Genomic DNA, 23,130 nt, shown 5'->3' on the forward strand with positions numbered 1-23,130 from the left:
AGGCACAACCACAAGATACATGTACACAAAGACAAGAGATCCTCTGCACTCATCCATTATCATAGCCATAGGTCCTATATATGATGTAAAGGGCTATGGAATATGTTGGCACTATACAAAGGATAATATAAATAAATAGAATAATACAGAGGACAACAAATACAATGTCACTACTGATCTCATGCTAAAATGGTTTAAATAGTTGTGTTCTCTTAAAGAGGGAAGAGGCAGTCTTCAAAATTGTGACTGTAATTGGCTATCAGACCCCCTAGGGAAGAAGCCCACAGCCTAAGGACCACTGGACCTATGAAAACAGTTCTCACATGACTTGATTTAAAGACACTCATCATTTTACTAGAATGGCACAAACTTTGGCAAGAACCCAATGTACCGTATATCTCAGATATACAAAACCTTGTTGTTTTCAATTAGACATTTTACAACAGAACAGTTGGGACATAAGGATATACAGTGTCTATATCCATACATTCCTTTGCCCAAAATGTAATTGGGAACACCTCTAGAGCAGAGAATTGTATAACATGAGAGAAAAGAGTTTTCAGTACAATAATACTCACCTACAAATGGGGCTCATTTATTAAAATTGTAGATTGAATCTTTTCCACATTTGAAAACAACATTTGAAACAAACTCAAATTTGAGATTTATCAAACAAATAAAAACTTGAATAAGAATTGGCAGCTAAAAGCAGGAAAGCAAATGTAGAAGTTAATGGAAGGTTTATTTTCAAATATCAAACTATTTTAAAATTAGAATTTTTGAACAAAAATCCACTTTGCATAGACTCACTGGAATGCGATTTAACGGATTCAACACTTTGACATTCCAGCTTTTATTTTTAAGAACCGCACATTTTTTGTGTGTGAGCAGATTTTATTCTGAGTTTTTACACCCTGATTATCACAAATGTGTAACCAGAGCATCTCTTGCTGTTTGGCCCTGGTGAGAGTGGGCAGAACAGTGAAAGCTTAATTTTTCAAAGCAAGAAGTGTCTCCTGATGCTCCCAGACTCAGTTCTTTTGTTCGGTGGAGGGTATATGTCGATTTTATGCAGCGTTCGAATTACCCTAAGGGGCTGATTTACTAACCCACGAATCCGACCCGAATTGGAAAAGTTCCGACTTGAAAACGAACATTTTGCGACTTTTTCGTATGTTTTGCGATTTTTTCGGATTCTGTACGAATTTTTCGTTACCAATACGATTTTTGCGTAAAAACGCGAGTTTTTCGTATCCATTACGAAAGTTGCGTAAAAAGTTGCGCATTTTTCGTAGCGTTAAAACTTACGCGAAAAGTTGCGCATTTTTCGTAGCGTTAAAATTTAAGTCTCATGTGACAGTTTAACAACTTTCCTTTATGTGAAAGTTGTTTGGAACAACATTTACTTAGCTTTACACAGAAATTCACCTTCCGGCCTCCACCCTGATGTAGAAATACTGAAGGGCTTTAATGCCTCAAGGCCTTCAATCATTTACCATTTATTCTCATCTTATGTAGCCGACATGTCTCAAAATATACACAAGCTGATGGCAGAAAACTTTGTCAGCAGAACACTTGTGTAAAACACCATTACTTGTTTGGGAAACATGCATATTCCCACATTTAACATTATACTTTCTGACACTCATACGGCCTGAGATAAATACCTGAGAATAAAATCTTTTTCATCATTCTGCAGACACATGGTCCCATAACATACCCTCATTTTACACATAATTTTTTTATGGCCCCACCAATATATAATGCATAATGCTTTTTACTATTATTTTCTGGTCCCCTGAAAAACATAAAATGGGGGTTCTACTGTATTAGACCTGCATGTACAAACTGCACGGAGAAAATACATTACCAATGAATGACAACCTATAGGGCAACATTTTAATAGCAAAGTAAATCCAATTTAATTTCTCAGTGATATTTTCCCTTTAAATAATCACTAAAATGAAAAAAGCAAATCAAAGTTTTTAAAATAATTAAAACATACAGTTTAAAAAATAAGGAAAAAACTTACATTGAAGAATAAACCCAAAATAGCATAAAAGTGTAATACAATCATCCATAACTCTCAGAATGTAAGATGATACATCTCATAAATACTATACTTGCTATTCTTCAGTTCCAAAACAAACCTAGCTCAGCTTTGATGTGTGATGTGTGAGGTGTGATGCCTGATAGGTGGTTTGCACATTTCTGCTTTGTCTGCGCATATTTTTCCTCTACTAGTATCCAAGTCATTCCTTTAAAGATTTAGGAAAAAAAAAAGTTCAGTCCTTTATTTAAAAAAATATTTCTTCTTGCAGCCCCAGAATGGCATATTCAGAAGAACTCATCACCTCAAAAGCTTGGTGTTAATAAATGGTTTGCTTTTCTTCGTCACAATACACCTCTGTCCTGGTAGACTCCATTAGCTTTGACTCCCTCTATTATATGATATAAATGATGGACAAAGAATTAGAGGAACAGCAAAAGTGACAAAAATACAAATTTATTAAAATGGAGATACTGTCATTGCTTGAACTGGGTGAATTGTCCTGGAGTGTAAGTTCCATATCTGTTGGCCACATTTGTAAGACCAGTTCGTAAACCCTGTGTGTTGCCAATGCCAGGCACCCCAAGTCCGTGATTAAATGTAGTGGTATATGGTGTGGTCCCATAATTAAATCCTACACCCGATGGTCTTGTCTGGTTGTTTGAAAGTATAACTGGGTTCATATTTTTGCCAGGCGTATTAAATGCAAACTCTGGAGGTGGGCTACTAGGCTTGGATGGCGTGGAGGTCATTGGATTTAACTCATCCATTGTGGACTTCAAAGAGGGCATCTGAATTACATGATGGTCTGGGATGTTCAACATGTTGGGTGGCATGGCACCAGAGGCTAACACGGGTCTTGCCCACTCATCCTTGAAAATCTGAACAGTTAAGCTTGAAACCAAGGTGTTAAGGCGATTTGTGACATGTGCCAATACCATCTGTTCATTGGCATCTCTTCTAATTCGCACGTGCACTGACCCGGCCTGAAAAAAAACACATGGGCAAATAAGTGTGAGAATGGCAGAACAATAAGCAGCAGAAAATCTGAGAAACAATGACAAATATGAATCCTAATCTTGAAATGACCTGCTTAAAGGACATGTAAACCCCACACACAAAAAATGTAATCAGTGAACAGCCTCTTTGAAATCTTTCAATACCTGCCACACTGGTTGTACAGAGGTTAATAGTAAGGCCCTAGCGTCCCCTTTATCCCTTAGATTTACGTCTCTTCCTGTAACCCACTCGGCCCCCTCCCTCTGGAACTTGCTTTCACTTCTGGCTTGTGGGCATGCTCAGTGGTTCTAAACTCAGATTACTAAACCCGCCCTCCAGTCTAGCAGCCAGAGCAAAAGAATGTAAGCATACTTTTAGAAAAGGTGTCAGCATCTCTTTAATTCAAAGATTCTCAACCTTGTGCCCCCAGATGTTGCAGGTTTACAATCCCCAGCATCATTCAAAATATAATTAAGCATCCAGGTATTTATGAAGTTCCTCAGCATCTGGGAACCCAGAATTAAGAAACAAGGCTTCAATTAAATACATTATGGAAAAAAGATTTCATACAAACCATAGTCCCAAATCCCAGTGTCCAGAAATGCTCATTCCGAACTTCTAGAACACCATCCAGTGTGGAAACCTGGGTTTGTAAAGAAAAGATTCTATAATATGGAGGCTCCATTAAAGAAAACAAAACTTGACAAGTGCAAAAGAAAACAGTGGTAGTTTTAAAATGTTATTTGATTAAAATTGGAGATGATCAGATAAGGTGCCAGGCAATTTCTGAAATGAGAGATGAAACAGAAATCAACATCTCAAAACTGTAAGGTGGGCATCCAGGTCTAAACCACCTATGATGGAAATAGGAGGAAGTGCTGAGGAGCTGCAACCATGTGGGGAGGTGCCAGTCTATGAAAAATATGAAAAACTGTAAATAGTTAAGACCACCATATGGGGTTTACCTTGATGTGGCATGGTGGCTTGCCAATTTTATGGCCCATAGATTTGTAACCAAGAACTAGAACTCCCGTTTTTGGAATGACACGCATATACATAAATACTAAATGACTAGCGAAACAGGGGGCCAGGGAAGTGCATTTATAATTTCCCTTTCTTTTGTATGCTTGGAGCTGTGACTCCTCTTCGCTTTCTTATCTGCCAATTCACCATACAATGGCAGATGTGACTGCAGGCCCGATCCCTGAACTGGTGATATCCAAAGTACATGGCAAATCAGTCAAAATCAGTAGACCACCATAAAAGTTCTGAATTTAATAACATATATAATTTCTGAGTTAAATTTATTATATGCAGCCAGTCCTTAAGATGTCTTATCTCTGGATACAACAATAAAACTGACTGTTTTTCTGATGTAAGGGGACAGTAAGACATAATACGCTATCAGCAACAACTGCAAGATGACAAACTAAAATGACAGTAACTTGAACAAAACTACTAACTACTAAACAAACACATTATTCAACCAAAATACTTAGTAAGAATTACCATTCAGGACTATTGCTGTTATTCTGCCAAATCTGCATATTCTGTATGTTCCATAGAAAATGAAACAGAATACATTGTGGCACGTGGCACCACTGGCAATATGTAATTTTCAAAGGTTAACAGCACTATAGCAGCAGAGTTTAGTATAATGTCACACAGGCATTTGTATTTTTTTCATCTGCATTTTGCACATAGGTAGTGATAAGGCCAATCTGCTCTCATCTGCTCCATTGTGTATATACAATGACAGGCTTGCTGATGGCCTGTGTGCATACACAAGGACTGGATTTTGTTGCAAAAAACCCGGTAGTGTGCAGTTTTGTGCCAAATATTGCTACATGTGTCTGTACAAAGGCAGACAATGTGCCTGTCACTGCAGAAACACAAAGGCTTCTTTCCATCCCAGACATCGTGTGGATTCCCAGCCCCATGCACCATTAGCCTTGGACACCGGTTGTTGTATATCCGATCAGCTGGATGGCGCAAAATTATTGTGCCTGAATTCATTTTTCCCCTCCATCTTACCTCTCGAAGAAGTTTATCGAGTTGCCCAATAACATGGGGTGGTGTTGTCTACAGAAGGAAGAAAAAGCAATGTTTATGTTTTTTTTGCCTTCTGTCATAAGATGAAGCCTCGCTGCATCTCATTTTAATAAGGCAACATTTTTCTTATACCACATTTATTCCACGAATTAACTCTTAGGTTACTTCTTTCTGCAATTCCAACTTGTTGCTTAGTCCTTCCAAGGAAAGTTAATTCATTGATTGGTTCCCCCGCTATATCCCTTTAAACTAGTCCTCTATCCCACCTGTGCCCAAACCCCACAAAAAAACAACCATACTCCTATTGGTTCCCCCATTATAACCCTTTAACATACTCTATACTACCTGTGCCCAAACCCCTCAAAAACAACCATACTCCCAACTGTTTTTCTGCTCTAATACAATCAGTGAATCACCATTGACATTTAAGCTCAATATATTACAGGCCAGAAAAAAAATATTTTTTGCATTTACAGAGACTTATTACTGTTACAGAAACTCCTCAAATAACACAAACATGTCTAACTCTAGCTTTCTGCATCAGGACTATTATCTCAAGCTTGACACTCTTACCTGAAGAAGAACTTTTCCACTATATACACTCATTGGATACATTGTTCCAAACGTCATCACGGCTATAGCAATGGCAGATGCAGTGTCCACAGCAAAATAGTTACTGTAATAAACACAGATTTGCATTAAGAGAGATTTAAATTATCAATAATTGTTCTCATTAAGCCCAAGTTATTTTCATCCTTAGGAAAAATGGGCTTTTGCTAGGTCTGGAAAAAATTGTAACAGTATTTTTACATTCGTATAATGTTTATAAAAATAGTGAAAACATGGTGTCTCCAAGTAAAAGTAATTCTAATGTAAGTACAGGAATGTACCACCACTCATGTTCTTTTCCATGTTGGTAACTGGCTAAAAAAAGAAAATGTATGCATAAAGTACACATATTTATGGCCACAGAAACTCTGTAACAGAAAGGATGCTATAGTATAATTAGTGCATAATTATGGAACAAGGAAAGCATGGGAAAGAAATGGGTATTTTGATGTACCTCCATGTGACCCTCGATGCTTATTTTTAGTAGCCTGCACCCCTCTTCTTTATTATAAAAACAAACCAAAACCACCCTAGACACAGAGCCGCTTGTACATGACCAGGGTGCCATGCTAGCAGGTTAGGCACAGTTGAGACCTGTCAACCTGGACAGAATGTCTGTGTTTTACAGAGTCTAATAGGTAGGGGACTGCTAAAGAGCTTATGCTACCCCTTTGGGCATCATGACTTAATAGAGAATCTTAGTTTAGTAGTTTGTATCTTAATCAATAGTAGGTCCTGTTTAAACGAATTTTAGGTTAACTTTTTATAACCAGCCACCTCTCTTCTGATAATGCCTGCAGTGCCTTCAGGCAAAATCCTGTGTAATTTCTCTACATTACAGGCTACCCAGTTGCTTGTTTCTCTCTTCACCACGGCAAGGGTTAATCAGCTCATTAAACAGCTCCCTAAAGCAGCAGGCAAAGTTACTTTTATTTGCCCTTGCAGCCAGGGCAATAATTTGTTTTACTGTTACTATGGGTATTGTAAGAATAAATAGCAAAACCAATATTGCTTTATAGAAATCAAACACAAGAAGAAGAGGAGACTTTCCTTTTATTGCCATACAACTGCGGGGAGTTGTTTAACCTTTAATACTTTTAGTGCCTCGGAATGCAGAACCCATGGGGGAGGTACCATAGATTCTATCTTTCCAAATGACTCTTTGACCTATGCAGTGCATTTGTTTACAACACAACACTGCAGACTTAAGAGCTGACAACTGAAAAGGGAAGTTCAACCTTAACTGAACTTATAGCCCCCGAAATAAAGAACATTAAACTAGGTTACATGTAATGAAGGGACGAGCATGCTGGATACTGACTCTAGGATTCTGCAGGCTACTGGTGCAAAATAAAAGTAAACTGAACACTAAGATAAACTAAGCATAAAACTAGAATTAACTGTAATTATTTAAATGGCAGAAGGGGAATTAGACTAGACCTTCGCAACATTTTGCGATAAATGCACCAAAGATTTACAGGGCCATTTGAAAACAATCATATTTGTGACTTTGGGCATTTGCATACAACAGCTGTTACTTACTTTATTTCAATTAGCATATATGTAATGCAGAGAGCTAGAGCACCAGCAATGTCAATCAACACAAATGGATTCATCCGAGGGAGGAAAATACTGCTCAGACCTGGGATTATCCCACATAAACTACAAGAAAAAGAACATGAAAACCATATTTGTTAATGAAATGTTGCATGATGCAGTACTGGGGATCTAGTGAAAGCATACCGTGAGGGGTACTGTACTCAAAACCTACAGATCCAAATTTAGGATCCCTGTTAGACTTGAGGCTTCAGTAGAACACATAACCAAACAGATATGCCACCCGAGATATATGTATCACAAATTCAATATTCCAGTTAGAGTGCGCTGTATCCTTTATTGCAACCCCCATCAGTATATTACATTGGGATATAATGTTTTTAGGCATACCTGGTTTCCTATAACCATCATTCAGGATCAAACTGCTTGAGTATCTATTTCCCACAAAATATTTATTCACGGATATGCATTTCTATTTTGGAAGGGTGGTGAGCATGCTATCAAATATGACAAAGCGTGAACAAGCGATTGTTCAATAACTTCATATAAAAAATGTAAGGTGGGACACACAGGACCTTTAGGAAGAATAGCTGTAGTGGGCCTGGTAAATTTTATGCTTGAAGGGTGGGCCCAAACAGGAACACCTCTTGTTTTCTTTTTAAAGGAACAGTAACACCAAAAAATGAAAGTGTATAAAAGTAACTAAAATATAATGTGCTGCTGCCCTGCACTGGTAAAGGTTGTGTGTTTACTTCAGAAAGTCTACTATAATTTATATAAATAAGCTGCTATGTAGCCATGGAGGCAGCCATTCAAAGGAGAAAAGGCACAGGCACATAGCAGATAACAGATAAAACACTATTGTATTCTACAGAACTGATCTGTTATCTGCTATGTACTGTGCCTTTTCTCCTTTTTTCCAGCTTGAATGGCTGCCCCCGTGGCTACACAGCAGCTTATTTTATAACTTATAGTAGTGTTACTGTAGCAAACACACCAGTTTTACCAGTGCAGGGCAACAGTGCATTATATTTTTATTACTTTAAAGCTCAATAATTTTTTGGTGTTACTGTTCCTTGAAGCAGGGACCCTCCTATTTCTGGGCCGACAAAGCTAGCAGCATTCAAAAAAAGCCTACTGGGGGAACTTATTGAATGGATCCCAAAGATTTCTAAAGGTGTGTGTGATAAAACAACTTTTCTAAGCAAAAAACCTGGGATATTCTATTCATGCTTAAATGTACCCCCCTGCCCCCTCTGGCCTATAGTAACAAATGCTATGTGTATGATAACCTTTGGTCTAAGTGTTTAATGTTGTATAGCCAGCCTGCTTGCTCTGGTCCTTCCAAAGTAATTGACCAGACTGTCAGGGCAAAAAAAGCTAGGCCCGCTGTAACACAATACACAGTTACCCCCAAGTCCCCTTGTGAGAGTTGTGTTCTGTCTCGGTCATGCAGTGGACTGAACTGGGCATGCTCACTAGGTGGCTTCCCATAGGCCCAGCAGTACAAGCTGCGATTGGACCTAATGTAGCTGAGAGTCTGAGTGGTCTCTGTAATTGTCAACTGGACTGAGGCCTGATTTCTCTTTGGAGCCTGTCTTTGTGATTGGCAGATGGGATCAAACCCTGTTTGAATTTACAAAAGGGGTTGATCTTTTTCTGCCCTACAAAGGCCAGATATCCAAATTTCACTAGTCTTTGTATAGAAAATCAGAGGGAAGTCTAGTCTGTGTCCTGCCATGAGGAGACCAAGAGACTGCCCAGCTGTAAGCCAACGCAGTTGAAAATCACCACCCAGTGACCGACAGTTCCCATTCCAGAAACATTCTGGAAACAGGACCGCTTAGTGCAGGCTGGCTACTGTTCATTTGCTAGTGGAAATGTGTGGATGGGTAGTTGCCATTCTCCAGTAAATGCCTCATCCTGATATACCAACAATTTGTTTGGGTCCTGCCCTATGTCTGTAAACCCATGGGACTGTGTACATGACAAGGTGGACTTGGGTGCCCATGATGAAACAAATTTTTGTTTAAACTTCCATATACATGCAGCTGATTTTGTTGTTTTTGACTGAAATCCACCAATAAATGTTCTTGTGGTTTAACAGGAATTCAGAAAATGCTCAGTACTTCAGTTTAAAAATGAAGTAAACCATCATTTTTGTAAGTAAAATTATAATTGACAGTATGGGCGACTGATTTCCTATTGCTTATAAACTCATTCTAGGGGGGTCTGTCACCTGCATTTACATAAAAAAAATATTCCTATGTGTTTATCAATAATGGCCCAAAGCAGTTGACTGACTCAGGTCTGTGCTACAAGGATTCCTTGCAGTTAATGGCCCCTGGCATTTTTTAAATTCAAAAAAATCACGCATGCATACATAATTCACATCCTTACAGTATCTTTCAGGTGATATTTACAGTAGAGGTGTAAGATCTATTATTCGGACCTCAGGTTTTTGTTATAAAGGCTTCTGTAAATGGAGCACTGCACCTTAAGTCTACTATGTACACCATACAGGTATGGGATCCCTTAGTCGGAAACCCGGTATCTAGAAAGTTCCAAATTACGGAAAGCCCATCTACCATAGACTATATTATAAGCAAATAATTCTATTTTTTAAAAATGATTTCCTTTTTCTCTGTAATAATAAAACAGTACCTTGTACTTGATCCCAACTAAGATATAATTAATCCTTATTGGAGGCAAAACAAATCTTTGTGTTTATTCGATATTTAAATTATTTTTTTGACTTAAGTTATGGAGATCCAAATTATGGAAGGATCCCTTATCGGGAAAACCATAGGTCCTGAGCATTCTGGATAACAGGTCCAATACCTGTGCTGTATTATTATAGGGAAAAAAATAGTATTATTTGCTTAATAGACTCAGTGGGAGAAGGTTTTCCTGTAATTCTGAGCTTTTCGGATATTGGGTCCAGATAAGAAATCCTATACCTGTACAATGAAATAAGCTTGAAAAAACTATTTTTTTCATACTTCAGATTAAGTGACACAGTGTGTCATTCTGCAGCAGAAAGGAAGCCAACATATTTATGAGATGCAGTGTTTCCCACAAGCTATTTCTACATATCTTGGTAACATACCTTCGGCTCAGGTCCGCAACATGTTCCTGGAGCCAACTAGTGCTGGCAGCTGAATAAAAGACAGGAACAGTCAGTGGAGATTCTTAGAGGGCATTCTGTTGCTTTTTTTTTTGTTTTTAAATAATTTCATTTTTTCTAATTTGGAATTTATACTACTATCTCGGCTATTGAGTTCGAGGACCCTAGTATCAGGGGATGTTTCTAATTCATGACGGATAAATTAAAAACAGTCTGAATGGAAAGAAGCAAAACAGAATAATAAAACAGCAGCCTCAAAATCTGCCTTCTTGTTACTGTGGTCACTGAACCTAAGATCCTACCACATAGATTTTTGAGTTTCGCTTAAGGTAGCAACAAAAAGAGCTAATAATTGAAAAAAACGACCAGTTGAAATTTAACTTATATTATTCTGACCGGCAACATGCTTACATTTGAATTTCCCTTTAAGAAACAGCAAGACTTACCTTCTGAAACATAGGCAAATGGTTTATTTCTAATAGACAGCATGCTAAACAAGTTGAAACACAGGGCAACAAATGTTCCCACAAGCAGTCGACCTCTAAAAAAACAAAAAACCTCTTGTTATTAAGGGCACCAGGAAAGCAATGAGGGGTGTAAATGTAATGATATTAGGTTACAGGAGGCTTCAACTAGGTCATAGGTCATCCAATGACCTTGGTACCATTGTGATTGGATCATACCTTCCTACACCTGTCAGTTTCAGCTAACACCTAACTGAACAAGTTCAATGGAACCATTGTGATTGGATGTCTGTGACTCTACTACCATCAAGAGTTTAAATACCGGGGAATTCCCTACCAGTCATTTGAACTGAAGAAGCCACTCGGATGAGTGGTGAAACGTTTTCAAGAAAAACTCAGAAAAGTCCAGTTGTTTTAGACTTAATTCTACTAGATATTCTCTTGATAAAGTTTGGCTTTTCACTGTACTGCACTGCACATGGGCAAGTGGCGCAAAGACAGAAGAAGGAAGAGGATCGCCGTCTCACAGCTACCCCGGGCTGGTGTGGCTTTCTCCAACAGGAGCACCAGCCTGGGGTAAAAGGTAAGCCATTACAATCCTTGGGGTGCCTAACACTTGACATCCCCCAGTAATTTTTACCTTTTCTTCTCCTTTAAAATCTGGAATGTGTCACAATTTCTTTAATATTTAATGGAGAACTAAACCCTAAAAATAAAATATTGCTAGTAATGCCGTATTTTATATACAGAACTTACTGTGACAGCCTAAAGGTTCAGCATCTATAATAGTAATCACCAAGGCCTTAAAAGTTGTCACTGGAGCTCCCCAACTTGGATTTTATTAGAAGCATCAGTGACACTGAGAAGCTGAAGCTTTATAATAGCAATATCCTTTAAAAGACAACCACAGAAATCAGAAACAAGGCCTACTAACCAGAAGGATACGAATAACTCAAGTTAGATCAAATATTTTTGTGTACAATGATAGAAAAACTCAAAACTCCTTACGTGTGGATCTCTGGCTGTTCCACAAACCGCTCTGCACTATAACAAAAAACACAAAAAAAAAAAGAGATGCTGTGTTAAGTAAAGTAAATTTTAGCATTTTTTCATGACAGCTGAACCTAACAAAGACCAAATTAGGCATGAGGCATGCTCATAAGCTTCACTGAAATTAACACTAAAACAGGGGCGCTGCTGCCATATGGTGAACTGAGAAAATCACCTCAGGCGGCAGCGCCCAGCAAGTTACGAGGGGTGGCAAAAAGCCACTCCTGGGGGGGGGGCATTGGGAAAGCTGCCTCAGGCAATGCTTGGCCTAGAATCTCTGCTGTACTCATTGATGTTTGAACTAGGTCACTAGTCACCCACAGCTACTAATCAAATTAGTTTTCAAAAAGGGAGCCAGTAAATGCTTCAATCTCATTGGTTGCTATAAGTGCCTATACATAATGCAAACCTGTACCTTTTATTACATCCCCCCATAACTTGTGTCCATTCTCCAAAATCAGTGCATCAAAGTAGATCTTGGTGGAAAAGTAGCAGATTTCTGATGTCAGTTATAGTATATTTATATTACATAATAAATATATTGGGGTAAAATAATTGCATCTGAATGGATTTAGCATGATAAAAAATTACAATATCGGTGCTTAATATCTATCAAGATGCTACAGAAGTCAAAGGAAAGTATAACTTCACCATTCAAGCAAGTTAATACTGTTCCCACAAATGTATCTATTTGCTAGAAAATTAATAGGAAAATTACATGGCCGGCTTTTTTTATGATTTGTTTCTGAGACTTAACAGGGCTGTGATTAAACTATTTAAAAAACTTTAATAAATATGCACAAGCTCAGGAGGAAAAAAAATCAAGATTAAAGGTAAAAGTCACCATTAGTTACTATTTGTTAAACTGCATCGTGATTTTGATCATGACTTTTGCCACAGTGTAAAAGAATGTTTGAAAAGAACAGGGTAAATATTAGTGAATACCTTTCTTTAAGAATAAAGAGAGCCCCCAGTTGGGCCAGCACCGTAGATGCAAAGACAGACAATACTTCAAACCTTTCAAACCTGTAAAGAGGGGAAAAAAATTAACACACTGAATGACTAAGTAACAGAGCAGGCTACATGCTGCAGGCATTCTGCAAAACATCCATTAAAGGGGTAGTTCGTTTTCAGGTTAACATTTAGGGGCAGATTTACCAAAGTACAATTTTCGTACGTTTAAAAGCACGATACAAAAAAATCGTATCAAATACGATTTTTTTGTATTGTGCTTTTTAACGTACGAAAAATTCGTATTTGAAAATACAAAAAAATCGTATCTTATCATATAATGGCCGAAAAGTGCTATTTTTTCGTATCTGAATGATTGTAAAATGCAGGAAAACCTTTCTGACTTTGATCCTTCTGTGCATGATTTTGAAAGCCTCCCATAGGGCTCAATGGCACTCTGCAGCTCCAACCCGGCCCAAGGAAAGTCTGCCATAGGGCTCAATGGCACTCTGAAGCTCCAACCTGGCCCAAGGAAAGTCTCCCATAGGGCTCAATGGCACTCTGAAGCTCCAACCTGTCCCAAGGAAAGTCTCCCATAGGGCTCAATGGCACTCTGCAGCTCCAACCTGGCCCAAGGAAAGTCTCCCATAGGGCTCAATGGCAATCTGATGCTCCAACCTGGCCCAAGGAAAGTCTCCCATAGTGCTCAATGGCACTCTGCAGCTCCAACCTGGCCCAAGGAAAGTCTCCCATAGGACTCAATGGCACTCTGCAGCTCCAACCCGGCCCAAGGAAAGTCTCCCATAGGAATCAATGGCACTCTGCAGCTCCAACCTGGCCCAAGGAAAGTCACGATACCGAAGCTTGAATAAATCTCGGTGCGACAATACAATTTTGTCGCCCTTTTTTGTATATTATATGATGGTCTATTCTTAGCAACTTTTCAACTGTTGTTTTTATAGTTTTTGAATTACTTTCCTTCCTCTCTTTCCAGCTTTCAAATGGGGCAGCTAAAAATCACTGCTCTGTAAAGCTCCAATGTTATTGTTACTTTTTATTTCTATAAATCTTTTTTATCTCTTTCTATCATTGATTTTGCCTGGTTGCTAGGGTAAATTGGACCCTAGCAACCATATAGAAATTCAAAATTCAAAACTGCTAAACAAAACACTAAGTAATTTAAAAACCACAACAAATAACAGAAGGCAAATTGTCTCAGAATTTCACTGTCTGCACCAAACCAAAGTAATTCAAACTTAAAGGTGAATTAACCCTTTAAAACACAACATTTAGGTATTGTCCTCAAATTTAAAGGGACTATAAAAACTAGTGTAAAGTGTGCTGGTAAAGATTTGCCAGCAGACTTTTTGGGAACTCAACAACTTACTTAGTGCAGCAATACCCCCAGGGGTCATAAACATGTTGCTATAATCTCTCCTAAAACACTACTGTTCACAATTACTGGAAGTCAGATAAAGAAAGCTCTCAGATGAGCAGAATACTCATAAATCATATTGTTTTTTCAAACATAATTAGGAAGCAGGCCTTTCTAATTAGTAAATGTTTTGATCCAACTAAAGCAAATGAATTTAGATGTCTCTAAACCTTTGTCAGTAGAAAGTGAGAAATACTTTACTAATATGGAGAGCAAGCTCTGACCAAACAGGAAAACCTACACTGGCTACTTAGGCTTTAAGCATCCTCCACAAATTTTCATAACACCCAGTAAAGAATTTGTCAATGGTTTGTGGTATGCAAGTTAAACTTTTTTTTTGCAAAAGTCAACAATATAAATACATACCCAAAGGAATATGTTGGACTCGGTTTCTTCATCATCACCCAATAACTTATCAAACATGTGATCAAACTAAAAGAAAGTGCATTTAGGTTTAATAAACTTATGTAACAACAATGCAAGATTTAACATAATGTAAGTTGAAAAATTCTAAATTAAATCTTCTGTCCAAAATATAAATAAGTATGATAAACTACAGAGCAACCTTTATTTGAACAGGCCTGTTTAAGCGCTACTTGTAGTGGCTACTAAATACTAGAAAATTCTCTGCCATAGACAATACTGGTAACTTCTCTGCTAAATATCAGTCCTTAGAGTGTCTGCACTCTGATGCAAAAAATTCATGTATAGCGGGGTGCACAGCCAAATTTAGTATACAGAATATTTTTCATAAGACTTGCACACCCTGTAAAAGCAATCACAACTTTATTGTGAACACATTGCACAAAACTTTTCGGTCCTTAATAGGCCTTTTCTCAAGGATAGCACAATGGTATTTGAAAAAACTTTTTTTATAGGTGCTGCAAAAAAAAATGTTGCAACCTGTATATGCAACCCTTAAAGGAACAGTAATGTAAAAAAATTAAAGTAATTAAAATTAAAATGTACTATTGCCCTGCACTGTTTGTGTGTTTGTTTAAAAAAAACTACTATGGTTTATATAAACAAAGCTGCTGTGTTGCCATGGGTGTAGCTATAAAAAGTAAATTAGGGCTAAATGGCACAGGTAACATAGCATAACAGATAAGCTCTGTGAAACACAATTATAATCTACAGAGCCAATTGTTATCTTCTATGTAACCTGTGCCTTTTTACAGCTTGAATTGCTAACCCCATGGCTACGCAGAAGCTTATTTATATAAATTATAGTAGTTTTTCGGAAGCAAACACATCAATTTTCCCAGTGCAGGGCAACAGTACATTATATTTAAATTACTTTAAAGCACTTTCACTTTTTTGGTGTTACCGTTCCTTTAAGCAGGTCATAAAAATGAGCAATGTGCCATTAACACTGACAATGTAATAACGGTCTTTCTTACATGTTTCCAGATAGGTAGGCCGCCTGTGTGTCAAATCTAAGCCCAATGCACAGAATCCAGAAGGTATAAGAAATACTCAACACACATCATTTGTACAGAGAGGATATAAAGCAATAAATTCAAAGCACAGCATATTCTAAGTACTTGGTTTTCTTTTTTTCTGTAGGCCGTTTGCAGATGTAGTGTGGTGACACATAAATTTTCTGCTGGCAAGAGATTTGCCCCCCTCAGGAAATATGTGCTATACATGGGTAACAATCACCTGAAAAAACCTTCCCATTAAGATCCATTATAATTGCCACTTGTAAAACACTTTACAAGTTGCAATCATCGGTAAGAATGAGAAAATCGCTTCTTATGCATTTTATTGCAATTGACTAGGGTCGCCACATGTTAAGTGTTTTTACATACGACAATTCTAATTGATCTGCATGGCATGGCATTTTCAAGAGATTTGTCTTCTGTGGGACCAGAGATTTCCTAAGGGTGACAAATTGCTACGTGTGCCATGATATGGCTGTAGGCTCCTTTCCTAAAGCAGGAAAAATCAGCTTGCTGGGAGGCAATGGGCGTGACTTTTTGAAAAAACAAGGATACCCAAAGCAATAAAAAAATCCAGAGTAGGTGTCAATATACCTTTAACCTAGCACAGAGTAGTGTTTAAATGTAAATAGTGTTTATATGAAACAGTATTCACTTCTCATTTAAATTTGCCAGCTTACCTGAAAAGATCAAATATAGTCAGGTAGGTATAGGCTGTTAAAGCTGAAAGAAATAGATATTTTTTTTTTTATTAAATTGTGATTTTATATTAATGTTTAAATGCAGTCAAAATATAAATACAATAAATTATCAACACCGGCTCATTAATGGTCATTTGCCATAAAACGTGACAATGACATTATAAAATCAGAATGCAGATTGCTCACAGAAACTGAAAACAAACATTATAGAAAGGGACACATCCACTTTTTCCTAATATTTGGTAGCAAATACAAATTCCCCCTCCAAAAAAACCCCCATTAACTAGCATATGAAAAAACCTTAATATTCTACGGGGCCATGGAATATGGCTCAAAACTGCCCTGGATGACTTCCATGTATAATGCCTGCAAGTGCTTGTTGGGGTCACTTGCCTAAAAAAATTTAATTACCGGTACCCTAGTTGAGCATCTGTGTATCTTTAATTGATGTTTATTATATACATGCACCTCCACAACACCTGGAGGCACCTCCACAGTTCTAAAGTCAGGCTGAATAGCAATTTCCGTTTAGCAGAACAACAGACAAAAGGTAAGGGAACAGAAGGAGCCTAAACAATTTGCAGCACAGCAAGCAGGTGGCAAAATGCAGGCCTGTTGCTCAGTCACATGAATTGCAATCCCCTTGACATGCAAGTCTGATGTTTGTTGCCTGAAAATACAGAATTTGGCTTTCTAAAGCCAGTTGTCCTGTGATTGCACCCATGCCACTGAAATGAACGAGGGCATTTAGAATTTTGACCAACCCACAAAACTGTACATCTTTTGGGCAAATGTCCCATGTATTTTTGCCTAATTTTGTATGTGCTATATGCCATTAGTAGTCTACTTGCACAGGATTATTCAGCTTTATTGCAGAAAGTAAGCCACAACGATCCTTAACTAACTCACGTCCACGGGCTTCTAAATTGTTCACTTGCTCCCAGACACTTGCACAATAATATAAATCGCAGAGCAAGAAGTGTGCCGATACTGCTATATAATGTTTACCATCACGAAAGCACCCATATGTAATAAATATACAGATATTTTACTCTAATGCTAAACTGAGACTTTATTATTAAAATACATTGTACAGGTATCTGACCCCTTATCTGGAAACCCATTATCCAGAAAGTTCAGAACTACGGAAAGGCCATCTCCCATTTTAATCAAAGAATTCATTTTTAAAAATAATTACCCTTTTCTCTGTAATAATAAAACAGTACCTAGTACTTGATCCCAACTAAGATACAATTACTCCTTATTGGAGGCAAAACAATCCTGTTGAGTTTAATTACTGTTTAAATAATGTTTTTATCAGACTTTAGGTATGCGATCCGAATTACGGAAAGACCCCTTATCCAGAAAACCACAGGTCCCAAACATTCTGGATAGTGGGTTCCATACCTGTATCATATTGAATAATGATATATTAAAAAATATTATTTACAAATAAACAGCACAGTAAATATATGTCAATGGAAATAAAAAAAGCTACTGCTCCACTGGTACACCAGCTCTGTGCAGACATGCATAAGAGTGAGGACCCAAGGAGCGGTGCAGTTCCACCAGTGAATACGGTTGTTGCCAGTGGAAAACCATCTCGGAGTGGATCGTCGCCCACCCTACCCTAATAGTCAGGACTTACAGAGTAGCTGATTCCTCTTTAAGCAGCGAAGCCTCTCTTTTATGATATACTTTTATTTCTACATCACACTGTTTATATAGAAAATAATTCACTCTACCATTTAAAATTTTATTCTTGAACCAACAAATGTATGGTTCAAGTGTGTAGGCAGCCCAAGTCTGAGCTTTCAGAAAGAGCCAGCACTACACATTTGAACTGCTTTCAGACAAGCTATTGTTTCTCCTACTCCCTTGTAACTGGAGGAGTCCCAAGCTGGACTTGGATTTCTTTCTATTGAGTGCTATTCTGCTATCTACTGGGAGCTGCTATCTTGCTGCCTTCCCATTGTTCTGCTGATCGGCTGCTGGGGGGGAAAGGGAGGGGGGTGATATCTCTCAGACTTGCAGCTCAGTAGTAAAGTGTGACTGAAGTCTATAAGAGCACAGGTCACATGGCCTTCTGTGGCTTTTCCTTGTCCTTTAACCAAACTCTCTCCACATGGTAACTGCAGCACATGTTGAGTAAAGCCAAAAGCAGGGTGCTGAAGTACTTATTGGTGAGTTATCAACATAGGAATAAAAAAATTTGATGTGTTTGAACTTTTTTTTATGGAGCAGGTGTACAAGTTTACATTGTTTTACACTGTTTAAAAGTTGAGTTCAGTTGCCCAACTGAGAGATTTGTTTTAGGAATAATCCATTAAGGCTTCCTCCAAGATTTAAATGAGGCACAACTCAGTTTATTTTGTCAGGTCCCTTTACAATGAGACTATAGGGGTTATATTCCCAACTATATTGGCAAGTGCAAAATCATTTATTATTAATGCATCAGCTTTACATAAGATTGCTTACCCATACTGTTTGTAGAGCTGCACCATGTGAGCAAGAAACCTGTGCATACCACATTTATTGCACCAAACAGCAAGATCTTCCAGGACTGCAAAACAAGCAAATATAGAAGAAGTTGTTTAGTGAGAAACAGAACAAATAAAGTGACTGACTGCCTAAAAAAATCTCTTTTTAGCCTTTTTATGTGTTTGCAGGGAGTTCTGTAAAGCACAAATGTCACTTGTTTATTTCTCTCAGATACTATCAAACAGCCCAGGAGCTCAATAACCATATAAATAACCCTGCTGGCCAAGTGTTTACAAGTCATGGAAATCTCTTGCTGTTTTAACGGATAACCAAAATAGGCAAATTAACACAAAAAAGTTGAAGTGTGTATTGGTGGTTTTTTTTTTAATACATGACACACTTAAATGCAGTAAATATTGATACAGAAGCTCCAGGCATGAATGTGTGGTTACTTACTCTTCGGTCTGCTGTTACAAGTCGAAATTCCTGTGTTAACTTGCCCAACAGAGATCGTTGTGTCTTCCGGAAAAGATAAATTGTCCCCTTAAGCATAGAAATACATAAGTTATATGCAAAGTATTTATAAAATGTTTTTTCAGAGCTGATCTATTAATAATGCCTAAATGCCAATTCTGTAAGCCCCTGTGAATGCCCAGTATCAACATTGTGTAACCTGTTGTATTTGTAGAGGATCAATAACAAATATTTAAATAGGTGAAGTTCATTTTTTGTATATTTTGAAATTGGCAATTCTTTTTTTATAGTTTTGAATTATTAGTGGTTGGTGGATGAAGCCCCCCCTCTCATTAAACTGACCTATTAAACTAGGGGGACAAAAGAAAATATTGGGGGGCAAACACAAGCATGAATAAAGTTCCTAGGGGGTGATTAAAAAAACGCTATGATTGGTTATTTGGTAGCCCCATGTGGACTAGCACAGTACAGGAGGTTCTGTTTGGCAGTGCATGTGGTCTGTATGCCTCCAAAACTTGTCTTCAAGTCAAAAATTTAAAAATCAGCACCTGCTTAGAGGCCACTGGGAGCAACATCCAGTGGGTTGTTGAGCAACATGGTGCTTGTGAGCCAATATAGCTTCTGATGAAGTGGCCTTGAGCCATGAAACAAGTTAAGTTGGGGGGTTTCAGTTCTTCTATTTTGTAATATGTTTTTAATGGAAGCTAGAAATAAAAGTTTATTTTATTTTTACTAACATAGCTGTCCTGGCGTGCTCCATCCTATTATACCTATTGTGTTGCTTGTGAGCCAATGGTTTGGGATCACTGCTCTACATCATATATTAAAAGATAATTTAAAGATGAAAAAAGGGCACATCTACTAAACGTCACTACTCTGTATAACACTGTCAGTGCAGTACATTATATGAACATAATTAACCGGTGTCAACATGTGTTGTTCTCACTGTTGTAAACTTGTATGTTGCAACAAAGACTAACACAATAAGGCTTATTTCAGCTCTGTACTTGTCGATCAAGATTAATGTCATTATTTTTTACATTACTGCCCTAATACATTTCCAGTTCCTTGGTTTTATGATTCTGCTACAAACAACACAACAAAACTTTCTGACAGTTTGCCAGTGGGAATCCCTGGCTCAGGTGGAAATTATTGGTGACTCGCAGTATGTGGAAAGCAAACTGTTACATATAAATAACTGCAATAAAAAATAAAGACTTTGTGAAATGGGTTTATTGAATTTCCATTACAGTTTGGTGCATTTCTATAATACCAACAGTTGTCCTGTTAAATACCTAAACAAATGCGTTTCCCTACAATGCAGTTGATTTTGTATTAGAAAGACAGTTCCCTTGCAAGGACAAGGATTTCCATTCAAGTTTTGGGAGCCAGTTCTTTCAAACCTAAGGTTTATCGGGGGATGAAGGGCATGTGCACTAGGATATGGAACCAATTATACCGAATCTACAACCAAGGACTGCAGAGTTTTGGAACAGCTGTGGAAACAGACCTAGAAGATGCTACACATGACTCTTGATGACTCGTATAGTAACCCGAAAACAAACATGGCATTATTTTATAAAGCCGTCCCTCCCTTCACTACCTACATATATTTTAATCACACTAAAGCCCTGTACTGTCATGTCATTCAAGACACAGCCCAGTCAGACACTCACCATGTTTGGGAACCCAGGGCCGGAAGAAGCCGCTGGCAAGGGGCGGGACACGTTGACATGACGACCGACTTTACGTTGATTGGATTATTAGCAACATGTGATCGTCTGCGCTAAAAGTTAAATGACGTGACGTTGCGAGAAGACGTGGCGGGAAACCATGTTTCTTTCGGGCGCGGCTACCTTAAATAATATAACAGGATGAATAACTGTAACTTAAAGAATAGCGCCTGATCGTCGCTTTGTTTCCGAACGGCTGAACTCAGCAAATTACAACAATTACGTTACTAAAAGCTTAGGGAGTGGCGCAGTCTAAATATCCGCACTGTACAGGAACTTTATGTTCTGGGAACACCTCTGCCTTCACATAACATGGCAGCTGGCAGCGGTAAACGTCATATGTAAGGGCCAGATGGGCGCCTATATGAAAATAAAAGAGTTTGCTATTAATCCTATTCTTTCATTGTCTGCCTCAGCTAATGGTACATCGTTACACTTCCTGTGGTTATAGTAGTAGCAGTTCTATATGACAAGTTTAAATGATTTTACTCAAAAGTTTTGTTGGGCTTTTTGCTTGGAAACCAATGCACGTTTCTCAGTGCGGGCACAGGCTGGTCATGGTGAGGTACATCACAACTTTACACCCTGCAGTAACCCATAGCAATAAGTCAGTAATTATATATGATCAGACTAATGCAGGTAGTACAGGTAGAAAACTTACTGAGATTTGGTTACTTTTAGATAATTACTTCCATCATGAATTCCGTTTGGTATTAAGTCCCCTATTACCCATGGCATGCTTAGTGAAAACAGGCAATGCAATTGCTTTCTGGATGCATTGACTTTGAAGAAAACCGCACCAGCGTGGCGGGGAATTCCCTGGGCCGGCACATGCACATTAGAGTGAGAAGCCAACTTTGTTGTTAAAGTTCGGCTTTTCACTCTAATGCACATGCGCAGCGCACCAACGTGGAAGATGGAAGCGCTCACAGCTACCATGGGCTGTTGTTGTTCTCTTAACAGGGGCACCAGCCCGGGGTAAAAGTTAAACGATTTCAGTCACTTGGTGATGCCTAACATTTTGGCACCCCCAAGTGACAGGCTTTCCTTCTCCTTTAATTCCAATCTTACTCAGTTTAAACATCATTTTGAGGTGTTAGTACCACACTTTGGCCAAAATATGTAAGCTCACGATCCACATCAAGGCCCCTCATTTTACGTGAATAGTACACTACTTATTAACATTAGAAGTCTGTAATGCAATTAAAATCAAGTACCATAGCAAACAGTGTGACTGAGTAGTAAGACCATGTTGTACCTACCCTTAGCTCAAAGGCTCTAGTGAGAAAGCAGGAAGGTTTTAAGCCCCAGCTCATTAACATACATCTGAAAATAGTTCCTTATTTTTAGGGCGCTGGCAATCTTTTTCTTTATTTTTTTTATGCAAATGGTGGATTTTTATCGTTTCTAGCACCTGGTCAATTCCAGAATGTATGCATGTATGTATGTATGTATATCTTTATTTATAAAGCGCTACTTATGTACGCAGTGCTGTACAGTAGAATACATTAATACAAACAGGGTGTTAATAAGATAATAATAGATAAATACAAAGTATAACAATAAATACAGCTGCAATAAGAGAGCCCCATAGAGCTTACAATCTATATGGGAGGGGTAACTAACAGACACAAATAGGCAAATATAAGTGCTGTAGGTCACAGTGGGTGACACTACAATATAAGTGCCAGTTCCCAGATCAGGTGCTGGGGGAGTGCTCCAAAAGGTAGTCTTTAACTTTAGTTTTAAAAAGACTGGGGGAGGATTCTCTCCGGAGGAAATCAGGGAGGGCATTCCAAATGTAAGGGGCAGCAAGGCAGAAAGGTTTAAGGCGGGAAACTGCAGTAGTAGTGGGGGGCGTAACCAAGCAATTGCTCTGCGAGGAACCAAGGAGTCGACCAGGAATGTACAGAGACACAAGAGAAGAGATGTAGTGAGGAGCAGAGGAATGGAGGGCTCTGAAGGTTAGGAGAAGAATGTGGGTTAGACCGAGCACTGGTACAAG

At 38.3% G+C, this 23,130-nt stretch overlaps 1 protein-coding gene across 1 annotated transcript; it reads right to left on the reverse strand.

The window, feature by feature from the left end:
• Nucleotides 1–1,897: 1,897 nt before the first annotated feature.
• Nucleotides 1,898–21,076, reverse strand: slc30a6 (solute carrier family 30 (zinc transporter), member 6). Its single transcript, NM_001011444.1, is given in 14 exon segments — nt 1,898–3,036; nt 3,624–3,692; nt 5,084–5,131; nt 5,675–5,777; nt 7,253–7,372; nt 10,377–10,425; nt 10,841–10,935; nt 11,867–11,902; nt 12,854–12,934; nt 14,661–14,726; nt 16,417–16,459; nt 18,916–19,000; nt 19,375–19,461; nt 21,069–21,076. Coding segments are annotated over 14 exon segments (1,395 nt in total). The 5' UTR covers nt 21,072–21,076; the 3' UTR covers nt 1,898–2,526.
• Between the last annotated feature and the right edge of the window lie 2,054 nt (nt 21,077–23,130).

The sequence above is a fragment of the Xenopus tropicalis genome, chromosome 5, assembly GCF_000004195.4.
Source record: "Xenopus tropicalis strain Nigerian chromosome 5, UCB_Xtro_10.0, whole genome shotgun sequence".
NCBI lineage: Eukaryota > Metazoa > Chordata > Amphibia > Anura > Pipidae > Xenopus > Xenopus tropicalis.